Genomic DNA, 27,310 nt, shown 5'->3' on the forward strand with positions numbered 1-27,310 from the left:
CTCCTCCCGAGACCTAGCAGGCGGCTCTCTCCAGAGTGGCTCAAGACGCCGAGCAGGGCCGTGAGACCCGCCACATTCACCAGAAGGCGCGTCTCCCCAGTTGACTCGCTTAAAAAGGCCCTAAGGTTCCCGTTCTCAGGACGGAGCAAATGAACGCTGGTATATTTAGGCCCTCTGCGGTCGCCGTAGCCCCAGCCTGTCAACAGGAAGTAGAATTCTATTTGGGACTCATTATTCGGGAGAGAAAGGCCAGGGATTTGGGGGGGAAACACACCCACTCCGCTGCTGCGTAAGTTCTCGGGGAGTTTGGACTCCATCCCCACTCTTGTGCCTCCCTCGCCCGCTTCTGACCCGGTTCACGTATCTTGCCCTGAGCCAGCTCCCTGTCTTAATACAGAAGCGTCACTGCGACCATGGCCGAATACTCCTACGTGAAGCCCACCAAACTCGTGCTCAAGGGAACCAAGGCAAAGAGGTAAACCGCGAGTTTGTGCGGGAGAATCTGCCCCTCTTTTCCGACAACCCTCCACTCTCCTCTCCCTGCGGCTAGGCTGTGGAAGCCGCCGGGAGCTGTCATTCAGGCTCCCAGCCCTTGGGCCTCGCCTCCTGCCGAGACGGACTCAGTTCCCGGCGCCGGTGCGGAGACGCACCGCCAGAGTCTCGCCCTAGCTGGGCGTACCGATAGCCCAGGAGCCACAAGTTCGGGTCCCTTGATGAACCCCCCCCTCCCAGATCTATGCTTGGTGGGTCTGTATTAGTGTGATAGTGTAGGTTATAACAGTAGCTTCCTTTATTAGGAATAATTATTTTCAACATTGTCTCCCTCCCACCTAGAAAAAATTAGGTTTTAATACAATATGTAGATGTGGATTTTGAAAAGGATATGGGTTTGAACATGGACTCCACTAATTACTAATTTTGTGATTTGTGGCAAGTACGTTAATATCTTTGAGCTTCCATTTATTCGTTTATTGGGAGAGATTAATGATACTCTAAAAGGATTATTATGAGGATTAAGTGAGATAATATGTACAGTAAGTAACCAGAGCCAAATACAAGGAAGAAGTTATAGTGGTGATTTATGAGTATTAGATTTTTAGGAAAAGATTTCTGCCCACTCATACCTCCACCTCGTTTTTAACTGCTATATTTGCTCGGGGTTGATTATTCACAAAAATGTTGAGCATTTCATCCTGGTCTGATAGAGTTTTAGGTACGTTTATGAGAGATGGAAAGAAAGTGTCAAGGAGCAAACTGAAGCCACTGCACTTGAGAACTCTGCCTAGGGGTCTGGCATCAAGAATTTATCCTGAATACATGTGAAACTGTTACTGTCTGAATTCATAGGAGGGAGGGGAGAGTTAGCTTCTGAAAGCTTATTTTGTGATGAAAATACAAACAAGTGTGTCTTATAATCATTATAACTATCAATATAATTAACACATACATAGCACTTCCTGTGTGCCAAGAACTATTCTAAGTACTACATATTAACTTTTTTTTAAAGTCACTCTGGGTTTTCTTTTAATTATTGAGATATAATACATATACTATAAAATTCACCCTTTTAAAGTAGAATTCAGTGCCTTTTAGGATATTCACAAGGTTCACCACTGTCAAGTTGCTGAACATTTTCATCATCTCAAAAAGAAACCCCACAATCATTAGCAGTCACTCCCCATTCTGCTCATCCCCTAATCCCAGGCAACCACTAATCCACTTGTCTGTATCAGTTTGCCTCTTCTAAATATTTCATATAAATGGAATCATACAATATGTGGCCTTTTGTACCTGGCTTCTTTTCCTTAGGATAACATTCTCAAGGTTCATCTATGTTATATTAGTACTCATTCCTTTTATGGCTGAGTAATATTCCATTGTATGGATACAACACATTTTGTTTATCCATTCATCAGTTCATGGACATTTGGGTTTCCACTTTTTGGCACTTGTGAATGATGCTGCTATGAATATTCTTAATACAAGCTTCTGTACAGACATATGTTTTCTTTTCTCTTGGGTGTATACCTAGGAGTAGAATTAAGTCCTATGGTAACTCTGCGTTTAACTTTTTGAGAACTCCAAACTCTTTTCTAAAGTGGCTGCACCATTTTACATTTTCATGAGCAATGTATGAAGATACGCATTTTCTTAATCCTCGCAACAGCCTTAAGAGTTGGGTTAAATTATTATCCTTACTGTGTAGATGGGGAAACTGACTTACAGAGAGATTAAGTAAATTTTCCAAAAATCACAGAGCTAAGAAATGACAGAATCAGGCTTTTAAAAGGCAGTCTGGCTCCAGAGTCTGTTCTCTTAACTGTAACACAGTATGTACAGGATCAGAAGTGACTTCTCAGGATTAGAAGTAAGAGGGCATATCAATGTATATCGTTGTAAATCAATAATATATATATCAATGTACATCTTAAAAGAGTCTTCTAAGATTCCATCATATGACAGTAGGCAAATCAATATATTTAAACTCATCTATATAAATTATCTCCTATAGTAAGAAGAAAAAGAGCAAAGAGAAGAAGAGAAAAAGAGAAGAAGATGAAGAAATTCAACTTGATATTGTTGGTGAGTCAGTTTTGTATACCTTATTCTGAGAAAAGTTAACATTGGTTGAGATCCCTTTAAAATTATTTTCCTAGTAGGGATAAGTAGTAAAAAGGAAGTAGAAGGAATTTATGACCGACTCATATTTGTCTTAAAGTGCTCAAATATTACTTATAGTTATAGATTGCTTTTATGCTGTAGCACAGTAGATGTCATTGCTGAGGCCTTTTCTTCATCATCAGGAGAAAGCACAGGAGAGAGGAAACATGGTTCTCTGAATCATTACACTGCTTAATAACCCAGAGATTCTGATATATCATTTTAAAAAAGGCCTAATATAGATAAATATTATTTTTTATTTTTTTTTGTGGTACGCAGGCCTCTCACTGTTGTGGCCTCTCTCATTGCGGAGCACAGGCTCCGGACGCGCAGGCTCAGCGGCCATGGCTCACAGGCCCAGCCGCTCTGCGGCATGTGAGAACCTCCTGGACCGGGGCATGAACCCGTGTCCCCTGCATCGGCAGGCGGACTCTCAACCACTGCGCCACCAGGGAAGCCCAATAAATATTATTTAACCAAATACATTTTACAAATTATTTTCTCTTTCTCTCTTTTCTTTTCATATTGATATCCAGTTGTCCCAGCATCATTGATGAATAGACTTTCCTTTCACCATTAAAGTGCTTTGGTATCTTTGTCAAAAATCAATTGACTTTATATGTGTTAAGTCTATTTCTGGACTCTGTTCCATCGATTCGTCTACTGTTCTAGTGATATATTTGTCTTGATTACTGTCATTTCATAAAGTCTTGAAATTAGGTTGTGTGAATCTCCCAACCTTATACTTCTTCTTTATACTTCTATACTTCTTTATACTCTTCTAGATCCTTTGCGTTTCCATATAAATTTTACAATTTATTATTTTCTACCATAAATCCTGTTGGATTTTCCTGGAGAATTATATTGAATCTAGGTCATTTGGGGAGAATCAACATTAAGTGTACTTGGTCAAAATGGCACAGAACATATAAAATACAAATAATTTAAAATCATTAACTATTACATTTTTAAGAAAGTTTTAATGATCATAGGATGCTGATAATGATTCTGAGTAAAGCATTTTTTTTTTACTGAAAACAATTATAGCTATAAGTCAGAAATAAATTATGTAAAGCTCTCACTAAATTATTTTAATTGTGGTAAAATATACATAACAAAATGTATCGCTTTCGCCATTTTTAGGTGTACAATTCAGTGTCATTAAGTACATTCACATTGTTATACAGCCATCACCACCATCCATCTCCAGAATTTTTTTCATCTTGCAAAAGTGAAACTTTGCACCCATTAAATTATAAATGCCCATTCCTTACTCCCCCCTAGTCCCTGGCAACCTCCATTCTATTTTCTGTCTATTTTCTGTCTCTATGAATTCAACTACTCTAAGTACCTCAGAAGGGTGGAATCATACAGTATTTGTCCTTTTATGACTGTCTTACTTTGCATAATGTCTTCAGGGTTCATCCATGTTGTAGCATGTGTCAGAATTGCCTTCCTTTTTAAGGCTGAATAATATTCCTTTGTATGTATATACCATATTTGTTTATCCATTCATCTATCAATGAAAACATGGGTTGCTTCTACCTTTTGCCTGTGAACATGGTTGTATAGATATCTCTTCAAGACTCTGCTTTCATTTCTTCTTGGTATAGACCCAGAAGTGGAATTGCTGGATCATATACAGTAATTCTATTTGAAATTTTGTGAGAAACCACCATACCATCTTACATTCCCACCAGCAGTGCACAAGAGTTCCAGTTTCTCCACATCCTCATGAACACTTGTTATTTTCTGTTTTTTTTGATAATAGCCATCCTAATGGGTATGAAGTGGTATCCCATTATGGTTTTGGTTTGCATTTTCCTGATGATTAGTAATGTTGAGCATCTTTTCATGTGGTTATTGGCCATCTGCATATCTTCTTTGGAGAAATGCCTATTCAAGTCCTTTGCCCATCATTTGAATTGGGTTGCTTTTCTTGTGGTTGCTGAGCTTTAAGAGTTCTCTACATATCCTGGATATTTATTCCTTATCAAATATGTGATGTACAAATATTTTCTGGTTGTCTTTTTACTCTATTGATAGTGTCCTTTGCACAAAAATTTTTCATTTTGATGAAGTCCAGTTTGTCTGTTTATTCTTTTGTTGTTTGTACCTTTAATGTCATATCCAAGAAATCATTGCCAAATCCAGTGGCATGAGACTTCTCCCATATGCTTTCTTCTTAGAGTTTTATCTTGATAGTTTCAGCTCTTACATGTAGGTCTTTGATGCATTTTGAGTTAGTATGTGTATATGATATTAGGTAAGGTCCAGCTTCATTTAAGCTAACCTTTTACTAATTTTTTTATTAGTTATGAAGAGCCTGACCTGTTTAGCTGAATAGATAATTTTGTACAGTGTGATTAACTCAATTTTAAAAATGTTTTATCATGGAAAATTTTCAAACTAATACATAAGTAGAGAAAAGAATGTAATGAATCTTCCATGAATATAATGAATCACTGAGCTTTAGTAATAATCAATATTTTAACAGTCTTGTTTCATTTACACACATGCCCACTGTGAGATAATCTCTCATGCATACATTTTTTTGGAGAATTTTAAAATAAATAACAGATACTAAGTCATTATACATATACACATAAATGTGCATTTCTTACAAGATCAGTCTCTCTCTTTCTCTCTTTTCTTCCTTCTGTTTTGCTCTTTCTTTTAATACATAACACTATCTCATTATCAGACCCAACAAAAATTGGATACAATTTAGGTTTGTACTCAACAGTGAAAAGCTTTTCCTCTAGATCAGGAACAAGACAAGGATGCCCACACTTGCCACTTTTATTCAACATAGTATTGGAAGTCCTACGGAGCAATTAGGCAAGAAAAAGAAATCCAAATCAGAAAGGAAGAAGTAAAAATGTCACTATTTGCAGATGACAGGATATTATATATAGAAAACCCTAAAGACTCCACCAAAAAACTGTTAGAACTGATCAACGAATTCAGTAAAGTTGCAGAATACAAAATTAATATACAAAAATTTGTTGCATTTACTATACATTAATAATGAACTATCAGAAAGCGAAATTCACAGTCCCATTTACAACTGCATCAAAAAGAATAAAATACCTAGGAATAAATTTACAAAGGAGGTGAAAGACCTGTACACTGAAAACTATAAGACATTAATGACAGAAATTGAAGAAGACATGTAGAAAAGATATTCCATGGTCATGGATTGGAAGAATTAATATTGTTAAAATGTCTAAACTAACCCCAAAGCAATCTACAGATTCAGTGAAATTCCTATCAAAATTCCAGTGGCATTTTTCACAGAAGTAGAACAAACAGTCCTAAAATTTATATGTACCACAAAAGACCCCAAATAAAGCGATATAGAGAAAGAAGAACAAGGCTGGTGGTATCACACTTCCTGATTTCAAAGTATATTATAAAGTTAAAGTAATCAAAACAGTATGGTACTGACATAAAAACAAACACATAGATCAATGAAGCCAGATAGAGAGCCCAGAAATAAACCCATGCATATTCCAGGAATATACAATGAGGAAAGGACAGTCTTTTCAATAAATGATGTTGGGAAAACTGGACTGCTATCTTGTACCATACACAAAAATTAACTCAAAATGAATTAAATGTTTAAATGTAAGACCTGAAACCATAAAACTCCTAGAAGGAAAATATACGTAATAAGCTCCCTGACCTCAGTCTTAGCAATTGTAATTATAATCTGGAGGGATACATAAGAAACAAGTTGCAGTAGTCATTGCCTCTGGAAACCAGTCATGGATGACTGGAGGCTGATATGAGAGAGTCTGTTCTCTGTATATCATTTTGTGCCTTCATGTGTACTGCTATTTTACATTTTAAAAGAACCTAATCTTGACTGTGGTGGTAGTAACCTAGATCTACATACCTGCATAGAAACATACAAGTGAGTGTGTGTAAAAGTGATGAAATCTGAATAAGTTTCATGGATTGTATCAGTTTCATGGATTTGGTTTTGATACTGACTATAGTTATGCAAGATGTTAGCCATTGGGAAAAAGTGATTAAAAGGTATATGAGATCTCCCTGTATTATTCTTACAACTACAAAATAAAAATTTTAAATATGTTATAATGACAACAGCAACAAGTAAGAACCTTCTGTCAAATCCAGAACATAAATTTAAATTACTGATTTTATTTTTTAGGAATCTGGTGGACAGTAACAAACTTTGGTGAGATTTCAGGAACCATAGCGATTGAAATGGATAAAGGAACCTACATACATGCACTTGACAATGGACTTTTTACACTGGGAGCTCCACATAAAGAAGGTTTGTGTCTGGTAGAAGCAATGGAAGGGAAAAGGGTACAGTATATATTTTATAACATTCATTCACTTAGGCCAAATTCTAACAAATCTCGAATATATTCCAAAGGAATGAATCCATTGATTTGACTCTTCCATTTTTTTTCCTTCTTCACTATTTACCAGTTATTGGCAACTCCCTCTTTCCAGTATAAGCATTTGAAAACATTCTGTATAGTTCCAGAAGAGTATCCATGGGAATCAAAAACAATATGAATAATTGAAATAATAAATAGAAAGAAAAAGAAAACCTGGTTGAGTCAAAGGTTTGAATTCCTTTATTCTTTAGACCTTTTGCCAAAACTAATCTGGAGCATTAAATAACTGTTAATAATTTAAAGTTTTCTCATTCCTTTTAGCCTATGGGAAGAAGCACTAATGAGATACGAAGAAATTAGAAGATTAAAAAGCAGTAGCTTTTTGTGTGAATGGCCATCCCTTGAATAAATTAAAGCATTTAGCTTTTTAAATATTAAGTGCTTATTTGTCTATGTGCTGACTGCATTTTAAAATACAAAGAGATAGTATCTTGGAAGTGACTAAATAAGCATCATGCTGACCTATCTTGTTAAGTATGTAAAACTAAACATGAGTTATATAGAAGATAAAGTAACTCTTGATACTATGAATACTGTATTATAATTACATCATAATATAATATTCTTATGTTTGTTTTTAAAAGAGCTACTTCTTTCAAGCTAAAGAGTATCTTTATATATATATTTATAAGAAATGTCAAATTTATTTCAAATTGTTTTTTCTCCTGTAGTTGATGAGGGTCCTAGTCCTCCAGAGCAGTTTACAGCTGTCAAATTGTCTGATTCCAGGTAAGCTTGAGTTGAACTATAATTAATACACTGTAATACAATATGATACATTGTAATGGAATATTATATATCTATTAAAAGTAGTGTTTTTGAAGAATAATGAATTTGGAAAATGTTTGCTATATAAGGTATTATATAATACTTGTATTAAGAAAGTAGAATATTAAATTGTATACATAGAACTACATTGTCCAATACGGTAGCCACTAGCCACACATGGCTTTTGAACATTTGGACTGTGGTTAGTCTTGAATTTTTATACACACACATACTATTTTTATGTTCCATATTTAATTTCCTTTCTCTCCGTTTTTAACATTGATCTATTTTATTGATCTGAAGAATTGCCCTGAAATCTGGCTATGGAAAATACCTAGGTATAAATTCAGATGGACTTGTTGTTGGGCGTTCAGATGCAATTGGACCAAGAGAACAATGGGAACCAGTCTTTCAAGATGTAAGTACTCTTATTGTTTATAAAAGTTCCTTGTCAGTGAATGGGAAAGTCTCTAACATTCATTGAGAACATATGTTAAAAAAAACCGAAAAAAATACACTGCAATAATGCATTAAATTTTTTAAAACCAACATGAATTCATAATCTTAAAAAGAGCTCAAAAAATAGTGCAACACAGGGGAAAAAAAAATCAACAAAGTGAAAAGACAAGCTATGGATTGGGAAAAGTATTTGCAAACCATATATCTGACAAGGTGTTAATGTCCAAATTATATAAGAAACTCATTCAATAGCAAAAGAAAGAAAAATTAAAAAATGGGCAAAGAAACTGAATAGATATTTTTCATTATATCAACAGAAAACACCAACATATGATAAGGCCAGGATGATAAGTCAGATACTACCAGTTATACAGAATTTGAGGATGTTCATTTCACTTTATTTTGGGGAAAAACACTAAGTTTTAAAATTTTAAATTTAAATGAAAGAAAGACTTAGAAGTCCCTGATGTAACAAGTAAAACTTTGTTACAGAAAGGTACTCAGCAGAAAGATCAGCAGCACAGATTTAAATCACCTTAGACTATACAGCCACATCCAAGCTTACCAAAAGTCATCCAGGTGACAGAAAACCCAGCCCTTACCACCTCAAATAAGAAATTAAGTCAAATCCATGTTATTAGCACTTTTGTAACTGGATATGATAGAAGATTTAATTCTTCCTACACCCAGAAGTCCCTCAGACATTGATTCTTAAAGTTCTGAGCAATAAATTCAAAGGCATCGAAGGCTAGCTTTTATGAGATATATTTTCTCTGCATTTTTTTAAATTTTATTGAAGTATAGTTGATTATACTTCAATCAACTATGATATGTTTTTATATTTTCTAATTATGGAGAAAAATTTAAAACACTACTATTATAATTTTTTTTGTCTTTAAAGCTAACTTTTTAAAACACTAAATCAGTTATATCCTCAATAAATCTCTGAAGCCAAGGGAAATAATTCTATTCCATACAGTTCGAATTTAGTCCTACTAATAGAATATACTAAAAATATTTAATGTGGTTATCTTTGAGTAGTAAGATTATAGGTGATTTTGGTTTTCTTTTCTGTATTTTTTTTATTTTTCCAGGTTTTCTTCACATTATTTTTCCTGATTACTTTTAGACATGGGAAAAATTCAATTTAGTCTCAAGACTTAAGAATTTTTTTCACAGGTATTCTCATAACTTATTTCTTATTATTTTGTTCATTTAGGGGAAAATGGCTTTACTGGCCTCAAATAGCTGCTTTATTAGATGCAATGAAGCAGGTGATATAGAAGCAAAAAGTAAAACGGCAGGAGAAGAAGAAATGATAAAGGTAATCATGAGACTTTTCTATAGACTAATACATGTCACATGTATGATGTGACTGCTTCTCTTTAAAATGTTGTAATCTGATCCAGATTTGCTGTGTGTAATGCATTAGTTAGGGCCAGAGTGGAAGGCTTAAAGAAACGAGGGAAAAAAGCCTTTTCTAAGGTGGCTTTAATCCTTATAAATAAAGCATAAAAATCCATGTTATATTTTCTCTACTAACAGCATAATTTAAACACATCTATCAAGTATCTGCATATGTTTTGTTTTAAATTCTGTGTCATATATTTGATGTTATTTTTAAAATGTTCTCGATTTTCATAATCCTCAGTTTTACAGTCTTACAGTATTCTTTTTACCTTGAAAAATATCACTAATCTTTTTAAACAAGAATGTTAATACCAGTAACTCTTCATTTCATTATTTGGAGTTGACTGATGGAGAAAAAAATACCATTCTAGACAGCTCAGGAATTAGAAGTTTCGGTCTATCTTCCATAATTTTCTCAAAAGCCAAAATCCCAAAAATTTAAATCTAAAACCTAGATATTCTTGTTGTATTTTAAAAAGTATTAGTCATAATATTTTTCAATTATATAAACAAAACTACAGCAAGTAGCTGCAGGTACTCTGCTGAGTGAGGCACATGCATAGTTGTCTTTTATCTTCATAGTATTCCTGTGAGGTTATCTTAACTTTACAGAGGAGGAAACAACCTTTGACCTTCCCTACATCCTCACTGTTTTGATCAGTCACTTCATGAAGTCACACAGATAAAGTGGAGACAGGATGTGTACCCAGGCCCAACTGACTCTAGAAATTACGTTCCACACCACACTGCTTCTCAGGAAGCAGTCATTAGAAAAATGCTGGTGGATTTCTGACTCACCTATTTTTAATTTTATTTATATTTAATTTTATTGTATCGTGCTTGAATTGTTTTTCATCTGGATTACATTATAAAAGTATGATTATTGAAGACAAGCAGTACAAATGTATGTCCAGTACTTTGCACATCTACAGAAATAAAAAAACACTGTGCTATATTTATCAGTAATTACAACCGTTTTTATATGAAGTACCTGTCAGGTATCCCTGGGTCTGTCTGGTTAGTCAGGTACCTGAAAGCTCTGAGCAATGATAATCCAGGACTCTTTCCACCTTGCCTTTTACGTTGCAGGCTCTGCTAGTCTGTGTCAGCATCCACCTTTATAGCCTAGCCTTATCTACCAGAACACATTCCCTCCTGCCAAAAGCAGTATTGTGTCACAGACCTGGCCCAGAATTTCCCCAGGTCTTCTAGGACTCCTCCAGCCAAAACCGTCACACACATATTATTTGCACATGCCTACTGCTCACCAGTTTCTAAGCAATCTTGGAATTGTGCTGTAAGGCACAGAGATCCCTTTCCAATGTGGGTCCTTTGGGTTGCAAATTGCCAGTTTCATGGCCCTGAATTCTGTCCTCTTCTTACCCCCCTCAGTTGATCCTAATTGCTATATCTGTATCAGTTAATTTATGGAATGTGATAGTAAGTATCTGTCAAAACTGATGAAAGTATAAGGAGTATTTAAAAGGGATAGATTCCAATTAGATGAAAACAAATTGTGTTATGTTAAAAGTTTTAATGTGTTGGTAATATCCTATGCATAGTAAAATAGCTACTATCTTAAACTTCCAGTGTTATAAAATGAACACTAAATAGCAGGATAATTTGATCCTACTGTATTTACTTTTGCAGCCAAAATTAAATTAGTTAAATGATTGCCTAATTGGCTTAGTGGGATCTGATCTGTAAAATGCTTTTCAAATAAGTTTCTCTTCAGTGTTTCTGATGTAAGGGCTCTAAAGAAACATATAATAGCAATTATTTAGATAAATTGTATATATAAATAAAAACACATATCTAGAATCTGTCTTTTTCTGAATCTAATTGCTAAGTTAACTGTTTTCTTCTTTTGCATAAGAAATCACCTAGAATGTTCTTCTGTAATAAGTAAGGTGGAGCAGGGGGAAGATAAATGTGTAACCTGTTGGGTTCTCATCTCCAATATCCAGATTAGATCCTGTGCTGAAAGAGAAACTAAGAAAAAAGATGATATTCCAGAAGAAGACAAAGGAAATGTTAAACAGTGTGAAATCAATTATGTGTAGGTATATTTTTTCCTTTTAGAACTGTAGATTTGGCAGTGAGATGCTTCTCAAGGCACCTAAAATAAAATAACCTGAAGGACAAGCAGAGACAACATAATGTAGACTCTAGGACAGAGCACTAAACTGAATGCTTCTCTTAAGGCTTCAGTTTTTGTAATTATCATCCTGCTAGCTTTCAATGCTCAAATCACTTGAGTTAATCTATTCTCCCTACTCTATAGAGTGTCTGTCATTGTCAGTACATAATGCCAACCAAATGCTGCCAGGACACAGGAGACTCCAGGCAGTATTCCAAATCTTGAATTTGTAGAGCTATCCAAACAACTGCCTCTTTGATGGTGGGGTACTAAAGTCATTTTTGTTGTTGAAAAGTTGTATATTATTTAAGAAAAACAGTTTTTTTTAAATAAACAAAAAACTTTTAAAAATATTTTAAGCTCATCAGTAAACATGTATAATCAAAGTTTGAGATATTTTTCAAGAAAGATATTTTCTTAACAGAAAGAAATTCCAGAGCTTCCAAGACCACAAACTTAAAATAAGTAAAGAAGACAGTAAAATTCTTAAAAAGGCCCGGAAAGATGGATTTTTGCATGAAACACTTCTGGACAGGTAGGCATATTTTGAATCATTTCCAACTATTTTCAGTAGCCAATAGAAGTAGTGTATATAAACCCATGTTCTTTTTTGATTACTGTAATTTTCAAATTTTTGTCTTTAATTTTTGAATGTGGTGGTATTACCTTAAAAGGACATCATAAGTCTGGGAAAAGATCACCAAGAAAGAATATCTGGAAATAGCCAGATTCCAAGTGCTTATATATTTTATTGCAAGAAATTCAGGTCTGACTGAAACTGTTTCATAAATTTATTTACCATCAAGTTTTTATAACTATTAGAACCAGGGCTAGAAAGAAATTCTTTGACTAATTTCAAAATTCAGTGAGCTCTGTTATAGTACAGCTTTCCAAAAATGAGATAAAAATCAGTTTAAAAATTTCTAAGTGTAAAATTGAATAACAAAATTGAAGCACTTTTATTAAGTTGAATTCAGATGTGTGCAGGATATTTAACATTACTAATGTTAAGTTATTAATGTTTATTTATTAGTATTCCTATTTAGGTAAGTAGTGTCCTAGATTTACAACATTTAAAAAATGCTTAGGGCTTCCCTGGTGGCGCAGTGGTTGAGAGTCCACCTGCCGATGCAGGGGACACAGGTTCGCGCCCCGGTCCGGGAGGATCCCACATGCTGCAGAGTGGCTGGGCCCATAAGCCATGGCCGCTGGGCCTGCGCGTCCGGAGCCTGTGCTCCGTAATGGGAGAGGCCACAACAGTGACAGGCCCGCGTATCACAAAAAAAAGAAAAAAAAAAGAGTAAGGCTTGTGTCCTCTAACTTTTATCACTTATGAAAATACAACAATGCCACCTTGTTAAATAGAAGCTTAGGCCATGCTTAAATTCAGAGGCAATTAAAATCGCTGTTATGGATTTAAAAAGCCCTTAAGCAACATGAGTTAAAGATCAGGAAAAGATTTTTTTTGTAAGAATAAAATCCATGTAGTATGAAACATAAAATTGAAAAGTAAAATTTTAATTAAACTATTTTAATATAGGCAGTGTGGTAATATAATAACCAAAATTGAGAGCCCAATTTCTGAGCATGAGTTTATGTTTAGTAGCAGTTGGCTATATATGACATGTTTCTACATAATTTTTATTATTTGTTTTTGTTTAAACAGGAGAGCAAAATTGAAAGCTGATAGATATTGCAAATGACCAGGATTTTTGTTTCTGTCGTCTTTTTTCCTGAATAAAAAAAATCAGTGGAAGTGTTTTAACAGAATTATTGGGCTGTTATGGAATTACTGCTGAACCAGTTGCTAGATTTAACCAAGATTAATCAAGTTTAATTGAGATTCTCCATGGATGTACTTTTTTACTCAACTGGTGTTTCACATGGAAATGAAACTTAGAGTACACACTTAAAGTACCACAGAATTCTCTTCTTTTCTGGATTTCCTGTCATAAAGCATGAAGTGCTACTCTGTGAAACTGATGCTTCTTGTGCAGCTTGTGGAAGTTGTCCTATTGCTTTATAGTCTTACTTTGCATTTCTTAGTACAATAGATGCCTAATCAGTACCTTTAAACGGAAATTAGAAACTCCCAATCCAATCAGTCAGCAAGGCTTTGATTCTACCTCTTAAATATTGCCCAAATCACACACAAGCCAAACAAATATCAGGACAAGGGGGCTGCACAGAGAGAAAGAAATCGGGTATTAAGCAGTGGGATGGGAAAAGGAAACATTTTACAAAAGAGCGAGTAGGTTCAGAACAGAGGATAAGAGTAAAATTGGGGAAATTCCCTACTTAGGACAGTTTAGCCACAATGGATATGTATTTATATAATGCTTTCATCCTCACGTGTGGGATGGGATGGGAGCTATTAACGAGGCTCAGACACTAAGCATTGCTGAGGTCTGCTATGCTGAGACAGTTTTATTCCTAGCCTGTCTCTTTCTGAGTTCCTGAAAACAGTATTCAGGATGTCATCTAACTCTGTGAGTGTTCCCAAACCAGCTTGTGTACCAGTTGCCTGGACTTCACCACTGGAAATTCTGCTTCAGAAGAGCTAAGGTTGGCTGAGGCATTTTTATGTTTTTACAATTCCACATTGATTCCAATGCACAGCCATGACTGAGACCTGGTGCCACACCTTGTCTAATTCTCAGCTTTTATATTTATATTCCATCTGTCACCAACTCTAGACTTACATGGCCCCTCGAGTACAGCAAGGTAGCTAAGCTACCAACATCAGCCTTATAAAGGAGAAGCTCTTGCTGTAGCTCTGGCCCTAACTTGGCATTCCAATTCCAGTAGGTGGACATTCCCCCATATTGCTTTCTCCTTCTTCTGATCCTTGGATACTTACTACTCTGATCCCCCAAAGCAGCAGTTCTCAAGCAGGGCCTATTTTGCCCTCCAAGGGACATTTTGGAATGTCTGGAGGCATTTTTGGATGTCTCAACTGGGAGAACAGGGGGTACTCTGGCATTTAGAGGGTTAGAAACTAGGGATGCTGCTAAACATCCTACAATGCACAGGACAGCACTCCCTTACAACAAAGAATTATCCAGCCAAACTGTCAATGGTGCCAAGATTGTGAAACCTGCCCTAGGACTTAGTCTAGTCCTTGCTTTTGTCAGCTCCCCAACCTGTAAAAAGAAACAGTTCAAATTTATATACATAAGAATTGCCTAGGGGGCTTCCCTGGTGGCACAGTGGTTGAGAGTCCACCTGCCGATGCAGGGGACACAGGTTCGTGCCCCAATCCAGGAGGATCCCACATGCCGCGGAGCAGCTGGGCCCATGAGCCATGGCCGCTGAGCCTGCGCCTCCAGAGCCTGTGCTCTGCAACGGGAGAGGCCGCAACAGTGAGAGGCCCGCGTACCACAAAAAAAAAAAAGAATCGCCTAGGGTACCTGTAGATTTCCAAGACCCATCCTTAGAGGTACAGGCTTAGCATATCTAGGATTAGTCCCCAAAACTGACATTTAACAAGCACTCCAGGTAATTCGGAAGCAAGTGATCTGAACCACACTTTGAGAAACACTACCCTCAAGAGACTGAAGTCTTATTTCCAACGGTAGCCTGGTACCAAAGACCATCTGCCGGCCAACTGATTTCCCTGGAACAAACATTCTGTCTGCCTGAATTTTTGAACGTAGTATATTCCTGTACTCCTTGTCACCATGCTCACCCTCATGTTCACCCAGTTCTTGCCCCCATTTGAGAGAGCAGGACTAATTACAGGTCCTGGCAACTGAAGGATACAGATTAAAAATAGGCATCGCCTGCCCTCATGGGCGAAGGAGGACAACAAATGAATAAAAATTGCAGGTAATAGGTGAGTGTTCCTTCCCTGTTTCCAGCATTGCACTTTATAGAACCCCCATTATGCAATGAAGTTAGTCTGGGAGAGTGGCAGAGATCAAGAATGAATGTTTCTGCATATAGTCATGTGGTGCACATTTTTCCATCTTGTGCATGAGCGTATCATGAGAAATTTTGTTTAAAGCACTATCAAAATCAAGATACATTCTGATCAAACATTCCCCTGATTTACTAGTTTAGGAACCTTATCAAAAGGAAGGTTATATACAATAAAAGCACAAACAAAAATCTCCCCACACCCAATTTTGACTGCTCACACATTTTCAGATTAGATCATTTTGATTTTTCTATCTTCAAGTTCACTGACTCTCTCTTATCTCTAAACTGCTATTAAACCCATCTGGTGATTTTTTAATCTCAGACACTATTTTTCACTTCTAGAATCCATTTGATCTTGTGGTTATTGCTACTGTTGTTATAATTTCTTTTTCTCTGCTGAAATTTCTTATCCATTCATTAAAAGTCTTTTTTTGGTGGTGTTTTGTTTTTAGGCAGAATTATAATAGCTACCTTAAAAATCCTTGTCTTCTAATTCCAACATCTGGGTCATCTCAGGATCAGTCACCACTAATTGCCTTTTCTTTTTAGTATGTTTCTTCATATGTCTGATATAATTAGACTGTATCCTGGACATTGTGAATAATACATTATAGAAACTGTGGATTCTGTTTTGTCCTTCTGAAGAATCTTTGTTGTTTAGTAGGCAGTTAATATGGTTGACCTCAAGCTCCAAATTCTATCTCCCCACAGTGAGCTACAGCTGAAATATCCTTTCAGTTCTTTCAGTTTTAGCTGGGCTGCTTGAAGTCTGCCCCAAAGATTTGGAATTCTGAGATCAGTGAGAGATTTGGGCAGTATGGCTACTCTCTGTGGCTTTCTTCTTTTTTCAGGATTTCCTCCTCACTTTCTAGACTCTGGTTACTCTGAACTCTGTCCTCAGATTCCTCAACTACTAAGACTAAAAGTTTCCATATGAGTTTTAATGGCACTGCATGGGGCCTGCCCTAAGTTGAAAAAATGTTGAAAATATGATTCCCTTCTCACTAGAATTAACTCCCCTCAAGTTTCTGCGTACTTTTGGTCACTCTCCATTACCTTTAGATAATTTTTAATATTTTGTCCAAAGTTTAATTTTTGCGTGTGTGAGAGGGTTAGTCTAGTCAAGCTACTCCACCATGACATGCTCAAACTCTTATTTTTTCCTTGCCCTCTTCCCAAATTAAGGACCTGTCTGGACTTTCCTAGATACAGATACAAAACTCACCAACATCCTACAGAAATAATAAAGAAATCATTAAAATCAATGAATACATTCATACATCTTAAAATAGGCCCGAACTCCTAAAATGGACTCAGCATACCAGATGACCCAGTACCCACCCAAATGCTGCGGAGTTCCTGGGTCAGCTCTAGTGTAGAGCTAATCAGGGCATGGGTTCAACTCCTTATTGTAGGAATTATATTTACTCAGTTATTCTAAACTCTTACAACACAGAAGAATATATTAAAATATGCTAGCTTAACATCATATTTTATTAACCAAATTATTATGACATGATAGCTTTCATAATGGGTAAAAAACATCAAAAATTACTTTTCAAGATATTGTTCTTTTATGGTATTATTATCATCAATATTAGCCTAAGGAGATTAATGTAGGTAACCTGTGATAATTTTTTCAAGCTCAGTCATCTTGAAATCCATTTCATTTAATTAAAAGATTAGAAACAAAATGAGAAAAAGAACAATTTCATACCTTTACTTCCCTTTTCCTCACCCACCTATTAGTTTACAGGCTTTTTTTAATGCATATTTTATTAAGTGAACTGGATGGTGTTAAGGCAGGTTTTGCATTATGACATTTTCTGTGTACTTTACCCTAGGAAAATCTCTGGCACTATTTGATGTATTTCTGTTTAATTTTTTGCCACTGGGCTACTTAAAACATTACTGAGGCTTATTTTCCAAGATGGAGAAAAAACAAGCCTTCTTTCCATTTGGCCTTGTGTTTCAACCCTGCCTTTGTATTTCATTAAAAAAAAATAGATTTTCTTTTCAGACTGCACAGCAAGGACTTATAAATTAAAATCTGCAGGTGTTCTTACAGTGTTCTGCAAACCTAATGAGGTTCTGCAATCCTGTTAGTGCTGCTAGTAGAGAAAAAGGGGCATAGCACTACTTATTAGTGTTTATTTTTCCATCATGCTATTTCCTAATTCTGGTCCTTAGATACTAAGTGGAATCGTAAGGAAGAGAACAAAGAAAACAAAGCATGTCTCTTTACTCCTTTAGAAAGGTGTAAACGTAAATATAAATATACTCCAAGGTAAGGAATCAAGTCATGACTTCTAACCTTAGTTCCCTAACCACACCACCTGACAAAATTAAGTTGTATAGCTGTAGTTATTCACATGGGGGAAAAATAGGCAATGTCTTCTCATGTCTTATTTTTTCTTTATTATCCCTTATGCTTGTGTAAGTACTATTCCCTGTTTGTTTTTTCTTTATCCTGCTAAATATAATCCCCCAAGGCTTTTTGTTTGTTTGTTTTGTTTGTTTTTTTACCTGATACCAGAAAAAACCCAGGGAAAACTTAAAATTAAGATAATAGTTTAGCAGGCCACCAGCATTCATAGTCTGATGCTACCTGTGTATGCAAAATGGCTTTCTAAAGTGTGGTAACTTGTTTGGAAATCGCCAGTGGACCTCAGACCAATCTAGGCTGTTGTGCAGCTCCTCAGCCCTAAATCCTAGTATACATCAGCTTTAAAGCATAGCAGCAGGAATTGTTTAAATATATCCCTTCCTACTGTTGTTCAGGAAAATAATTTTTCCCCAAATTCCTACAGATACAGAACCTTCTTGTATGCTCCCTTGTTTTTCATTTTTAGCCCAAAAATCCTCTCTAGAAGACCTTCTGTATATCCATCACTGCCTCTTCAACCTCTCCCACCTCTCCACCTATGATTACCAACTCTTCTTTTTCCATGTTCCTTTTACTGCCATAGCCTCATTTCACACCAGTGTGCCCTTTCCATAATGTAGAAAAATGGACGAAAACTTAAGCATTTGGCAGAAGGTAAACAAAAATTTCTAATAGACAAATTTCCTCTTGACTCCCCCATGAAAATGCCCCTTCTGACTTTTTCCACGCTGAATTCAGCTCTCATCCCAGTGCACCCAGAATTAGAGACTCATATACTAGAGCCCAAGTACCAGTTTTGAAGCTTCTCATTACCCCTACCCATCAACTCAGGCCTTGCAGCACATACCATCCACACCCATCACCAATGCAGTTCTACACTGCTGTACATCAGGGTCCTCGACCCACACGGAACCTAGTTCCTGGTCTTTCTCTTCACTGAGCCTCCCATCCTCTGTTTCACTGACTTCAGCATTGACACTCTCGTGACCATTCATTCCAAAGATTCTGTCGACTCAGCTCAGCTGATCTTTTGCTCCACCTTAAATTATCTACAGACCAGCAAGGTTAAAACACTGCTTCTGCTACACCTTCATCCTGCATTGGAAATCCTTATCTCTAACTCTGAACGACCCTCCAGGAGCATGACTGTTCATTCTTTTACCAAGTACACTTTTCATTTTTAAAAGTTTTGAAATATACCTTCTCAGTTCCAAGCCCTTTCTTACTATTAATTTTCTTGCAGTTAGTGTTTTATTTCTAAACCTAATAAATTCTTTTCTTTTTAATACATTATTTTATAGTGATTGAATTCATAGAATATAAAGTATCATTTTTCAAACCAATACTAATATTTTCTTATAACAAAGAAACATATAACAAATATATTAGCTCTAAGAAATTCCACATCTTGCCCAATTCCAACTGTAATCAGGACCCTCAGTTTTCTCTTTAATATTAGAAAATTACTGATCAATTCACCATATGGTGTAAATAAGAAGTGAATAAAAAGTCATTTTATAGGTCTAAGAACACATTTACTATTTTTCCTTCTGCTTTCTGCCTCCCCCCACTATTCTAATGCATACCCAGGAGTTGGAGGGGTATGGTGCTAATAGACCTACCATTTAACTACACAGAGTCACAAAATAATAAGTACTAAACGCACTGACTTCTTTCTTCTTTCTTGGGATTTCTCATCTCACTCATATCAAACCCAGAAGTGGGGTAGTTTCACCATGATTTTACAAAACCATGAAAATGCAGGGCTTGCATTTTCAGTAATATAGCAGATTAGACACCATGAATGGCACTCCTTATTAAAACAACTAATACACTGGGTGAAATATTTTAAATATCTTTTAAAACACCACTCATCCACACAAAAGAAAGGAATCTACAGATATCAAACAAAGGGAAAACAGGAACCCACAGAGATGAATGAGGACCAAACCTCACTCTCACCTGGAAGTTTCTTCCAAATCCTGGAGACTTTGAGCTTTTGCTTTGACAAGTGTCCAAGATATGGGAGGTAGGAGCCTGGACTCACCCAGGAGGGAATCTATGACTATAAAGGACTATGCCTTCAAGGGTAACAGTGCATGAGAAATAAATCTTATTGCACAGAGGTGGGTGACAAAGAAAGTTTTTCTTTTGTTTGGCACTGAGTAGAAGGAAAGGAAAAATTTAAAAATACACAGAAACAAAGAACCATTAATGAGAATCAGGAGAAGCAAAAACAAAAATTAATCATCAAATGTATAATATTAAATAACTATACTTGACATGTTTAAAGAAATAAAACTTATTTCTGGGATATAAGCAGGAAATAAGAGATTATAGGACTTCCCTCGTGGCGCAGTGGTTGAGAATCCGCCTGCCAATGCAGGGACACGAGTTCGATCCCTGGTCCGGGAAGAACCCACATACTGCAGAGCAACTAAGCCCGTACGCCACAACTACTGAGCCTGCGCTCTACAGCCTGCGAGCCATAACTACTGAGCCCCCATGCCACGGCTACTGAAGCCCGTGTGCCTAGAGTCCGTGCTCCACAACAAGAGAAACCACCACAACGAGAAGCCCATGCAGTGCAACGAAGAGTAGCCCCTGCTCGCCACAACTAGAGAAAGCCTGTGCGCAGCAACAAAGACCCAACACAGCCAAAAAATAAATTAAAAAAAAAACCCTCATTAAAAAAGATTATAAAAAGACTAAGAAGATTTGAAACAATTAAGAACTTAATAAAAATAAGAACTTAAAAAAATTTAAAACATAATTAAAAATTCAGTGGATGGATTAAACATCAGATTAAACAAAAGCAAAGAAAAAAATAATGAGCCAGAATATAACAGTAATTGATCCCAAATACAGCTCACAGAGACAAGGAGATAGAATATACTATGAAATAAAGATCGAGAGACACAGAACATGATGAGAATGTCTAATATATGCCTACTTTAGGTACAAAAAGGAGGTAATAAAAAGAATGAGAAAGAGATAATAGACATAACAACTGAGAACTTTTCAGACATCAGATCTTGGCATACCAGTGAATCCCAAACATGATAAATAAAGATACACACCTAAACACATTACGGTGAAACTACAGAATTACAGAGAAAAAAGTTTCATCTTAAAAGCAGCTGGAAAGAAAAGAGTGATCACTCCAAAACTTCAGCAATTCAGCTGATTGCTAGCTTCTCACTAGCAGATATGAAGCCAGAAAACAGCAGAGGAGTATCTTCCATGCGCTGAGAGAAAAAAATTGTCAACCTAGAATACTATAATCTATGAAACTATCTTTCAAGAATAAGAGAAAAGCAGTAAAGCAGAATAAAGACACTGTCAACATAAAAATTGAGAGCATTTATCACCATTAGATGCCCATTAAGAGAAGTCTAGGTAGAACAAAAATGATCCCAGAGGGAAGGTCAGAGGTGTAATAAGAAATGTGAAGCAAATATACTGAAGATAATAATGAGTAAAGTATTTATAAGATATGAAAAACAACTGTGAATGAATCAAAAAAAAATAGCCAAAAAAATTTTTAAATAGGCAAAAGACACAAACAGATATGACATGGATTGAATGTTTATGTTCCCCCAAAATTCATATGTTGAAACCTAATTGCCAATGTGATGGTATTCATAGGTGAGGTTATAGAGAAAAGACGGTGGTCTATGAACCAGGTAGCAGGCCCAGACCAGATAGCAAATGTGCCAGCACCTTGATCTTGCACTTTTCAGCCTCTAGAACTGCAAGAAACAAATTTCTGTTGTTTATAAGCCACCAAGTCTATGGTAGTTTGTAATAACAGCCCAAGCCACTCAAGATAAAATAATTCAAAGAATTACAAAAGCCCATAAATACATGAGAAAATATTTAACCTTATCAACAATGGTATATAGGTAGGTAATCTTTAACACTTGGCTCTCCAGAGGGGAAAGCCCTGATTTGTAATGTTTGCTGATTTCCATGGGGTAAATATCATATGATGAATCAAACGACCAACATGAGGTCACTGAACACAATCACACTGTGATGTCACTGGCTCATGAGAACCCACCCCAACACTGCAAAATAAAACTACAGTGAGACAGCATTTGCAGCCACCAGACTAGTAAAAATTTTAAAGTCAGTCAATACCAGAGTTGGCAAATATATGAAACACTAGGAACTCTAATCCACTGTTTGTGGTAGTAAATAGGGTTAATCGCTTTGGCTGAATATATGCATATCCTACAACTCACAGATACCACTACTTCAGATCTTTGTATTTTAGGTACAGATGCAATATTAACATTCAGGATTAGATTTGGTCTTTTCCTACATGATCCTGATAAAATGAAGTATAGGATTATGGTTGGTTTGGTTGTGCTTCTTGTATCTTTAATAGAACAACAACAACAAGATCCCTAAAGCTTTATTTTAGAGCCTGAAGAATAGAAAGAAAGCTTATCTCTGAGATATTCTGAGATAAAAGCCAAGGTGTCTTACCCTAGGTCCTTGACCCAGTCCTTTTTCTAGAACTCACACTTCTTCCAAAGCCCATCACAAATTGGAGGCTTGACAGAGAAAGAGAGAGAGAGAAAATGAAAGAAATGTGATTGAGGGAAGAGAAGGGAAGGATAGGCTTGTAGAACCCCAGTTAGCACTTGAATGCATTCCCCACAAAGTATTGTTACTTATGGAAGTTAGGATCCTGAGCCCTGTAAGTAATAAGTCACTTAATCATCATATATTTATTCTACACCATCATTATGTCAGGAATTGTGCTAGATATTGCAGATACCATGATAACAACATAGACATGACCCCTGTCTTGAAAGGGTTTATAGATTAAGAAAGGCAGACTTTAAACAAATAGTAATTAATCAAATAACTACGTGTGCAAAGGACAAGGAAAAGTACAGGATATCTGAGAATTGATTAACAGGGTAACAAAACTTGGTTTGGAAAGATGTAAGTCAGGGAAGCCTTTGCTAAGGAAGACATAACTTAAGCAGAACTCCCAGGAGTTATATGTGTGAAGGCGGCGTGAGAAAGAATATTCCATGCATAGAAAGCCAGTGAGTAGGGACACTAAGGCGGGAAAAAGCACAGTATTTTGGAAAAATTGCTTTAAGGGAATGAGCGAGCAGGTGTGATAAGCAATAATTCCTTCCAGAGAGGAAGTCAGAAGCAATCCAGCTTCTAAGCAGAGCCTTCCGAGCTATGGTTGAGAATGCTGGACTTGACTATAAGAGTAATGGAAAATCACTGAAAGATATTAAGTGGGGAAGTGAGAACATGCGTGAAGAAGAAAAGACATCTGAAGACCAGGCTCTGGGGCACCCCACATAAAAAGGTCAGTTGATGAGTAGAAACCAACGGAGGATATTGAAGACGTGTCCAGTTAGGAATATAAGAATCAAAAAAGAGTGTTATTCCAGAAGCAAAATCAAGTAAATGTTCCAATGTCTAAGATATGACAATGGAATTGGGCATTTGAGGTAAAATACAGAACATTGCAAGGGAAGAGGTCAAGAAACCGAGAAAAACCAGAATGTCGGAAAAATTGTCTTTGTGGAAATTGCAATCACCGAGAATACTGACAGGTATCAAATTTAAAAGAGTGACAGTGAGCCAGATGTGAAAAATCTTCAAGGGGTGAGGAAAAGCAGGAGCCATCAGAGGTCTACAGATGACCTAGTATGATGGCACCAGCTTCCAAGTCAAATCAAATGACTGTGAATGTTTTGGGTGTTGGTAACATTAGGTAGGCCATATGAAAGTATCGGTAGTCAATTACATATTAACCTACAAAAATAGCAGTCTCATATGGTTCAACCCAATATAACTGAATATATAAAACATACATTTGAACTGTAGTTGGCCTCATAAGTTGATATATATTTATGTTCGTGGTATTTTTCAGTTGTAAACTCCCTTTGATTAGGAATTCCTACTTTACTGCATGTGTGTCTTTCATGGCACCTAGTGGTCTGCTTGGTACTTTTAGTAGGTCATTTAGTACTTTTAATATGTATATATTACTATAATTGCTACTGCTGACGTATGTTGTCATTTCAGGATAATAATCATTCTCCTCACCTTTCCTGTTTGGGAAATGATTGAGAAATATACACAGGCATTGGGTGGCAATAAACATCAGCTTTACTGCTGATTAAGCTGGAAAAGAGAAAACAACTTGGACCTGAAGCCAAGATGGGATGCCAACTCCTTCTCCTCTGGAATGAATTTATGCACTCAGTCATTTGACAAATGCAAACTGCTTTCCAGGGGCACAGCCAATTTCTAACATGACAGGGAGTAAACTGCGGGCAGAGTAGGCCAGGTTGGGGGGCAGCAGATGCAAGTACATACAAAAGGCTCCATTTTTTTTCACTACCTTCTCTCAATGTCTCCCAGAGCCACCCTTTCATGATGCTTTCTTCAAAGTCTTCACAGCCATGACATTAACATAGTATTTTAAAAGTCTGTTGGATAGGTGCCAATTTTGGAAGATGTAGTCAAAGACAACAATTACTTCCCCCTCCACTCTTGTCATCCAGGACTTACCACTGTGGGCACACAGATCTGAGTGAGAGAGCTAGAGAGGTCAGGCCACACATGTGCAGTGACCCATCCAGCTATTTACCAATTAGGTAAGTCACTCTTCCCCTAGGGAAACATGAATTAAAAGTATTGGGGAGAAAGGTGGAAATTTTCTCCCCTAAAACATCTGATGGTTTTGTTTTGTTTTGTTTAACATCTGATGGTTTTGTAAGGCCTAAAGCTTATACAATTTGGATGGTCCTCTTTAAAGACAAGAATACAAAATTACAAGTGTAAAATTGGGTAGAAGGTTTGGAAGATGCCTGAGCAAGTGAAGGTCCTGAAACTTAAGTGTTATAGCTTTATAAATTCTCCTCTGCTCTTGAGAAGGTAGACATATCTATTTTTATGTGTGCATCCCTTAGGATGCTATCAGATACAACAATTCAACTTGCAAGCAAACCAACTTGAACTGGCTTCAATAATAAAGAAGAGTAGTGGCTTACCATAATTAAGAGTCCAGTTGTTGGACAGGCTCTGTGTTCGGTCATCTATCAGCTTAATGTCATAAAGACCCAGTTTCTTTCCTTCTCTCCTCTGTGCTGTCCACAGTACCTATTCATCCTTAGGCAGCTCCCTTCAAGTTTACAGCATGAATGCCAGCAGCAATGGAGACTAATAGCTTACTCTTTCCTGTTAAAAGAGAAAGGACAAATGCCTCAATCAGAGCAAAAACCCTGAGATTCAAACCATGGCCTACTGAATTCAAGAGTCCGAGTGACTAAGGCCGAAGCCAAGCATGGTGGCAAGAGGACTAGGGTAACCTTAAACATCAGACCAACCCAGGCCCACCTCCAGAGATGAGGCTAAGGATGGGGACACGGTTCATCCAAATCGCATGTCTGCTGTATAATGGAGGAGTGGAATTGAGGTTGGCAAAACATCCACAATATTAAACCAGAGGGTAGAGCATGAATTAGTTAAATCTATTGATATTTTACAAAATAGTCATTTGATTTACATTTTCCCTTCCATCTTCATTTTTCTCTCCCACAAGACAAAGCCCCAGGGCAGGGATCATTTGTTCGCTAGTTACCCAGCACCTAGAGTAAGTACTCAGAGTTTACTGAGGGAAAAATGAATTTACCACAAACTTATGAGAAACAACTGGTGGGAAGCATTAAATAGGTATTTATAATGGTTTATGTAAAATGGAACTATGCAGGAATATGAAATCAGAGCAAGAAAAAAAGATTTAGAGATTATTGAATTTGAACTGAATTGACGAATAATTTTCAGGTCAGAACTATATGTCTTATCAAAGAAAGTAGAAATAGACAAAAGGATTTTTTTGTAAAGTGTCTCTTCAGATTCTTACATGTCTGTGGTACCAGGGGTTCAATAAGACATCAAAAATGATTCACAAAGTAACAGAAAGATAAGTGCAAAGTAAAGGATAATTAAGATAACCTTTTGATTTTTTTTTTTTTTTTTTTTGCGGTACACAAAGTAACAGAAAGATAAGTACAAAATAAAGAATAATTAAGATATTTTTTTTTTTTTTTTTTTTTTTTTGCGGTACGTGGGCCTCTCACTGCTGTGGCCTCTCCCGCTGCGGAGCACAGGCTCCGGATGCGCAGGCCCAGTGGCCATGGCTCACAGGCCCAGCCATTCAGTGGCATGTGGGATCCTCCCAGACCGGGGCATGAACCCGCGTCCCGCGCATCAGCAGCCGGCCTCTCAACCACTGCGCCACCAGGGAAGCCCAACCTTTTGATTTTGACATTACATGGGGGGCAATTAGATTAAATGTGAGCAATTAATTTATAGTTTTGTAATGGAATAAAATATCATTATACCTTGAGCCAAAGGTAATAATTTGACATATTTTTCTTTATAAAAGTAAAACATAAAGCAAGTAATCTTGCTTAGTGTGATAAATAAAGCTCCTGGAGGAAAAGAATCATGTAACAGTTTTGCAAGATTTCTGATTTTCCATCTATTTCATCTTTCATTCTCTAGATTCCTTCCTAAAAATATGGATAAAAATCAAAGCTTTGAAACTCAGATTACATTTTAGATATACTATGTCTTTTCTTCTTAATTAAACAATTCATTGGTAAATACTTCTGGTACAATTTTTTTAATTTATTATTTTTAAAAATTTTTATTTATTTTTTTGGCCGCACCGCGTGGCTTGCAAGATCTTAGTTCCCTGACCAAGGATTGAACCCAGGTCCCCTGTAGTGAGAGCTCAGGAGTCCTCACCACTGGACTGCCAGGGAATTCCCTAAAATGTTTTTTTTTTTTTAAACTGGAACATTATTTCCATATTTCTTTCTTTTTTAGTGCAAACCTTTGAACATTCAGTTTTATTAAATCAAGTCATACCTGTTCTGGGTAATGTGTTATGTGCGGTAGATTTCATTAAGGGTTGGATGATTAGACTGCAATGATTTTAAATCACCTCAGAAACCCAGGAATGTTAGGTAGGAGATTAGAAAAGGTCCACAGCTTGCCAAGAACTTCAGCTATTCTGATAAACAATTCGATTACTGATGCTGACTCTTGCACATTAAATATGTTATGCAA

At 36.5% G+C, this 27,310-nt stretch overlaps 1 protein-coding gene and 1 long non-coding RNA gene across 3 annotated transcripts in view; one reads left to right on the plus strand and one right to left on the minus strand.

The window, feature by feature from the left end:
* The window catches only part of LOC112409658 (uncharacterized), a 100,414-nt gene that overhangs the window by 70,044 nt on the left and 3,060 nt on the right, over window positions 1–27,310 (minus strand). The window contains exons 2-3 of one of the 2 annotated variants that reach the window (XR_003005195.1): window positions 25,225–25,411; window positions 22,676–22,746 (exon numbers count right to left, since the gene is read on the minus strand). This is a non-coding gene — a long non-coding RNA (uncharacterized LOC112409658). Of the gene's footprint in view, window positions 1–22,675; window positions 22,747–25,224; window positions 25,412–27,310 lie in introns of those variants that run through there. The other variant, XR_003005194.1, reaches the window with a different exon arrangement.
* On the plus strand, window positions 191–13,647 carry FRG1 (FSHD region gene 1). Its single transcript, XM_024759904.1, has 10 exons — window positions 191–289; window positions 398–475; window positions 2,513–2,583; window positions 6,842–6,967; window positions 7,772–7,829; window positions 8,172–8,286; window positions 9,547–9,651; window positions 11,705–11,796; window positions 12,302–12,412; window positions 13,544–13,647. The coding sequence occupies exons 2-10, from the start codon at window positions 414–416 to the stop codon at window positions 13,578–13,580; spliced, it is 777 nt and encodes a 258-aa protein (XP_024615672.1). The 5' UTR covers window positions 191–289; window positions 398–413; the 3' UTR covers window positions 13,581–13,647.

The sequence above is a fragment of the Neophocaena asiaeorientalis genome, unplaced genomic scaffold (assembly GCF_003031525.2).
Source record: "Neophocaena asiaeorientalis asiaeorientalis breed wild unplaced genomic scaffold, Neophocaena_asiaeorientalis_V1.1 scaffold521, whole genome shotgun sequence".
Classification (NCBI taxonomy): Eukaryota; Metazoa; Chordata; class Mammalia; order Artiodactyla; family Phocoenidae; genus Neophocaena; species Neophocaena asiaeorientalis.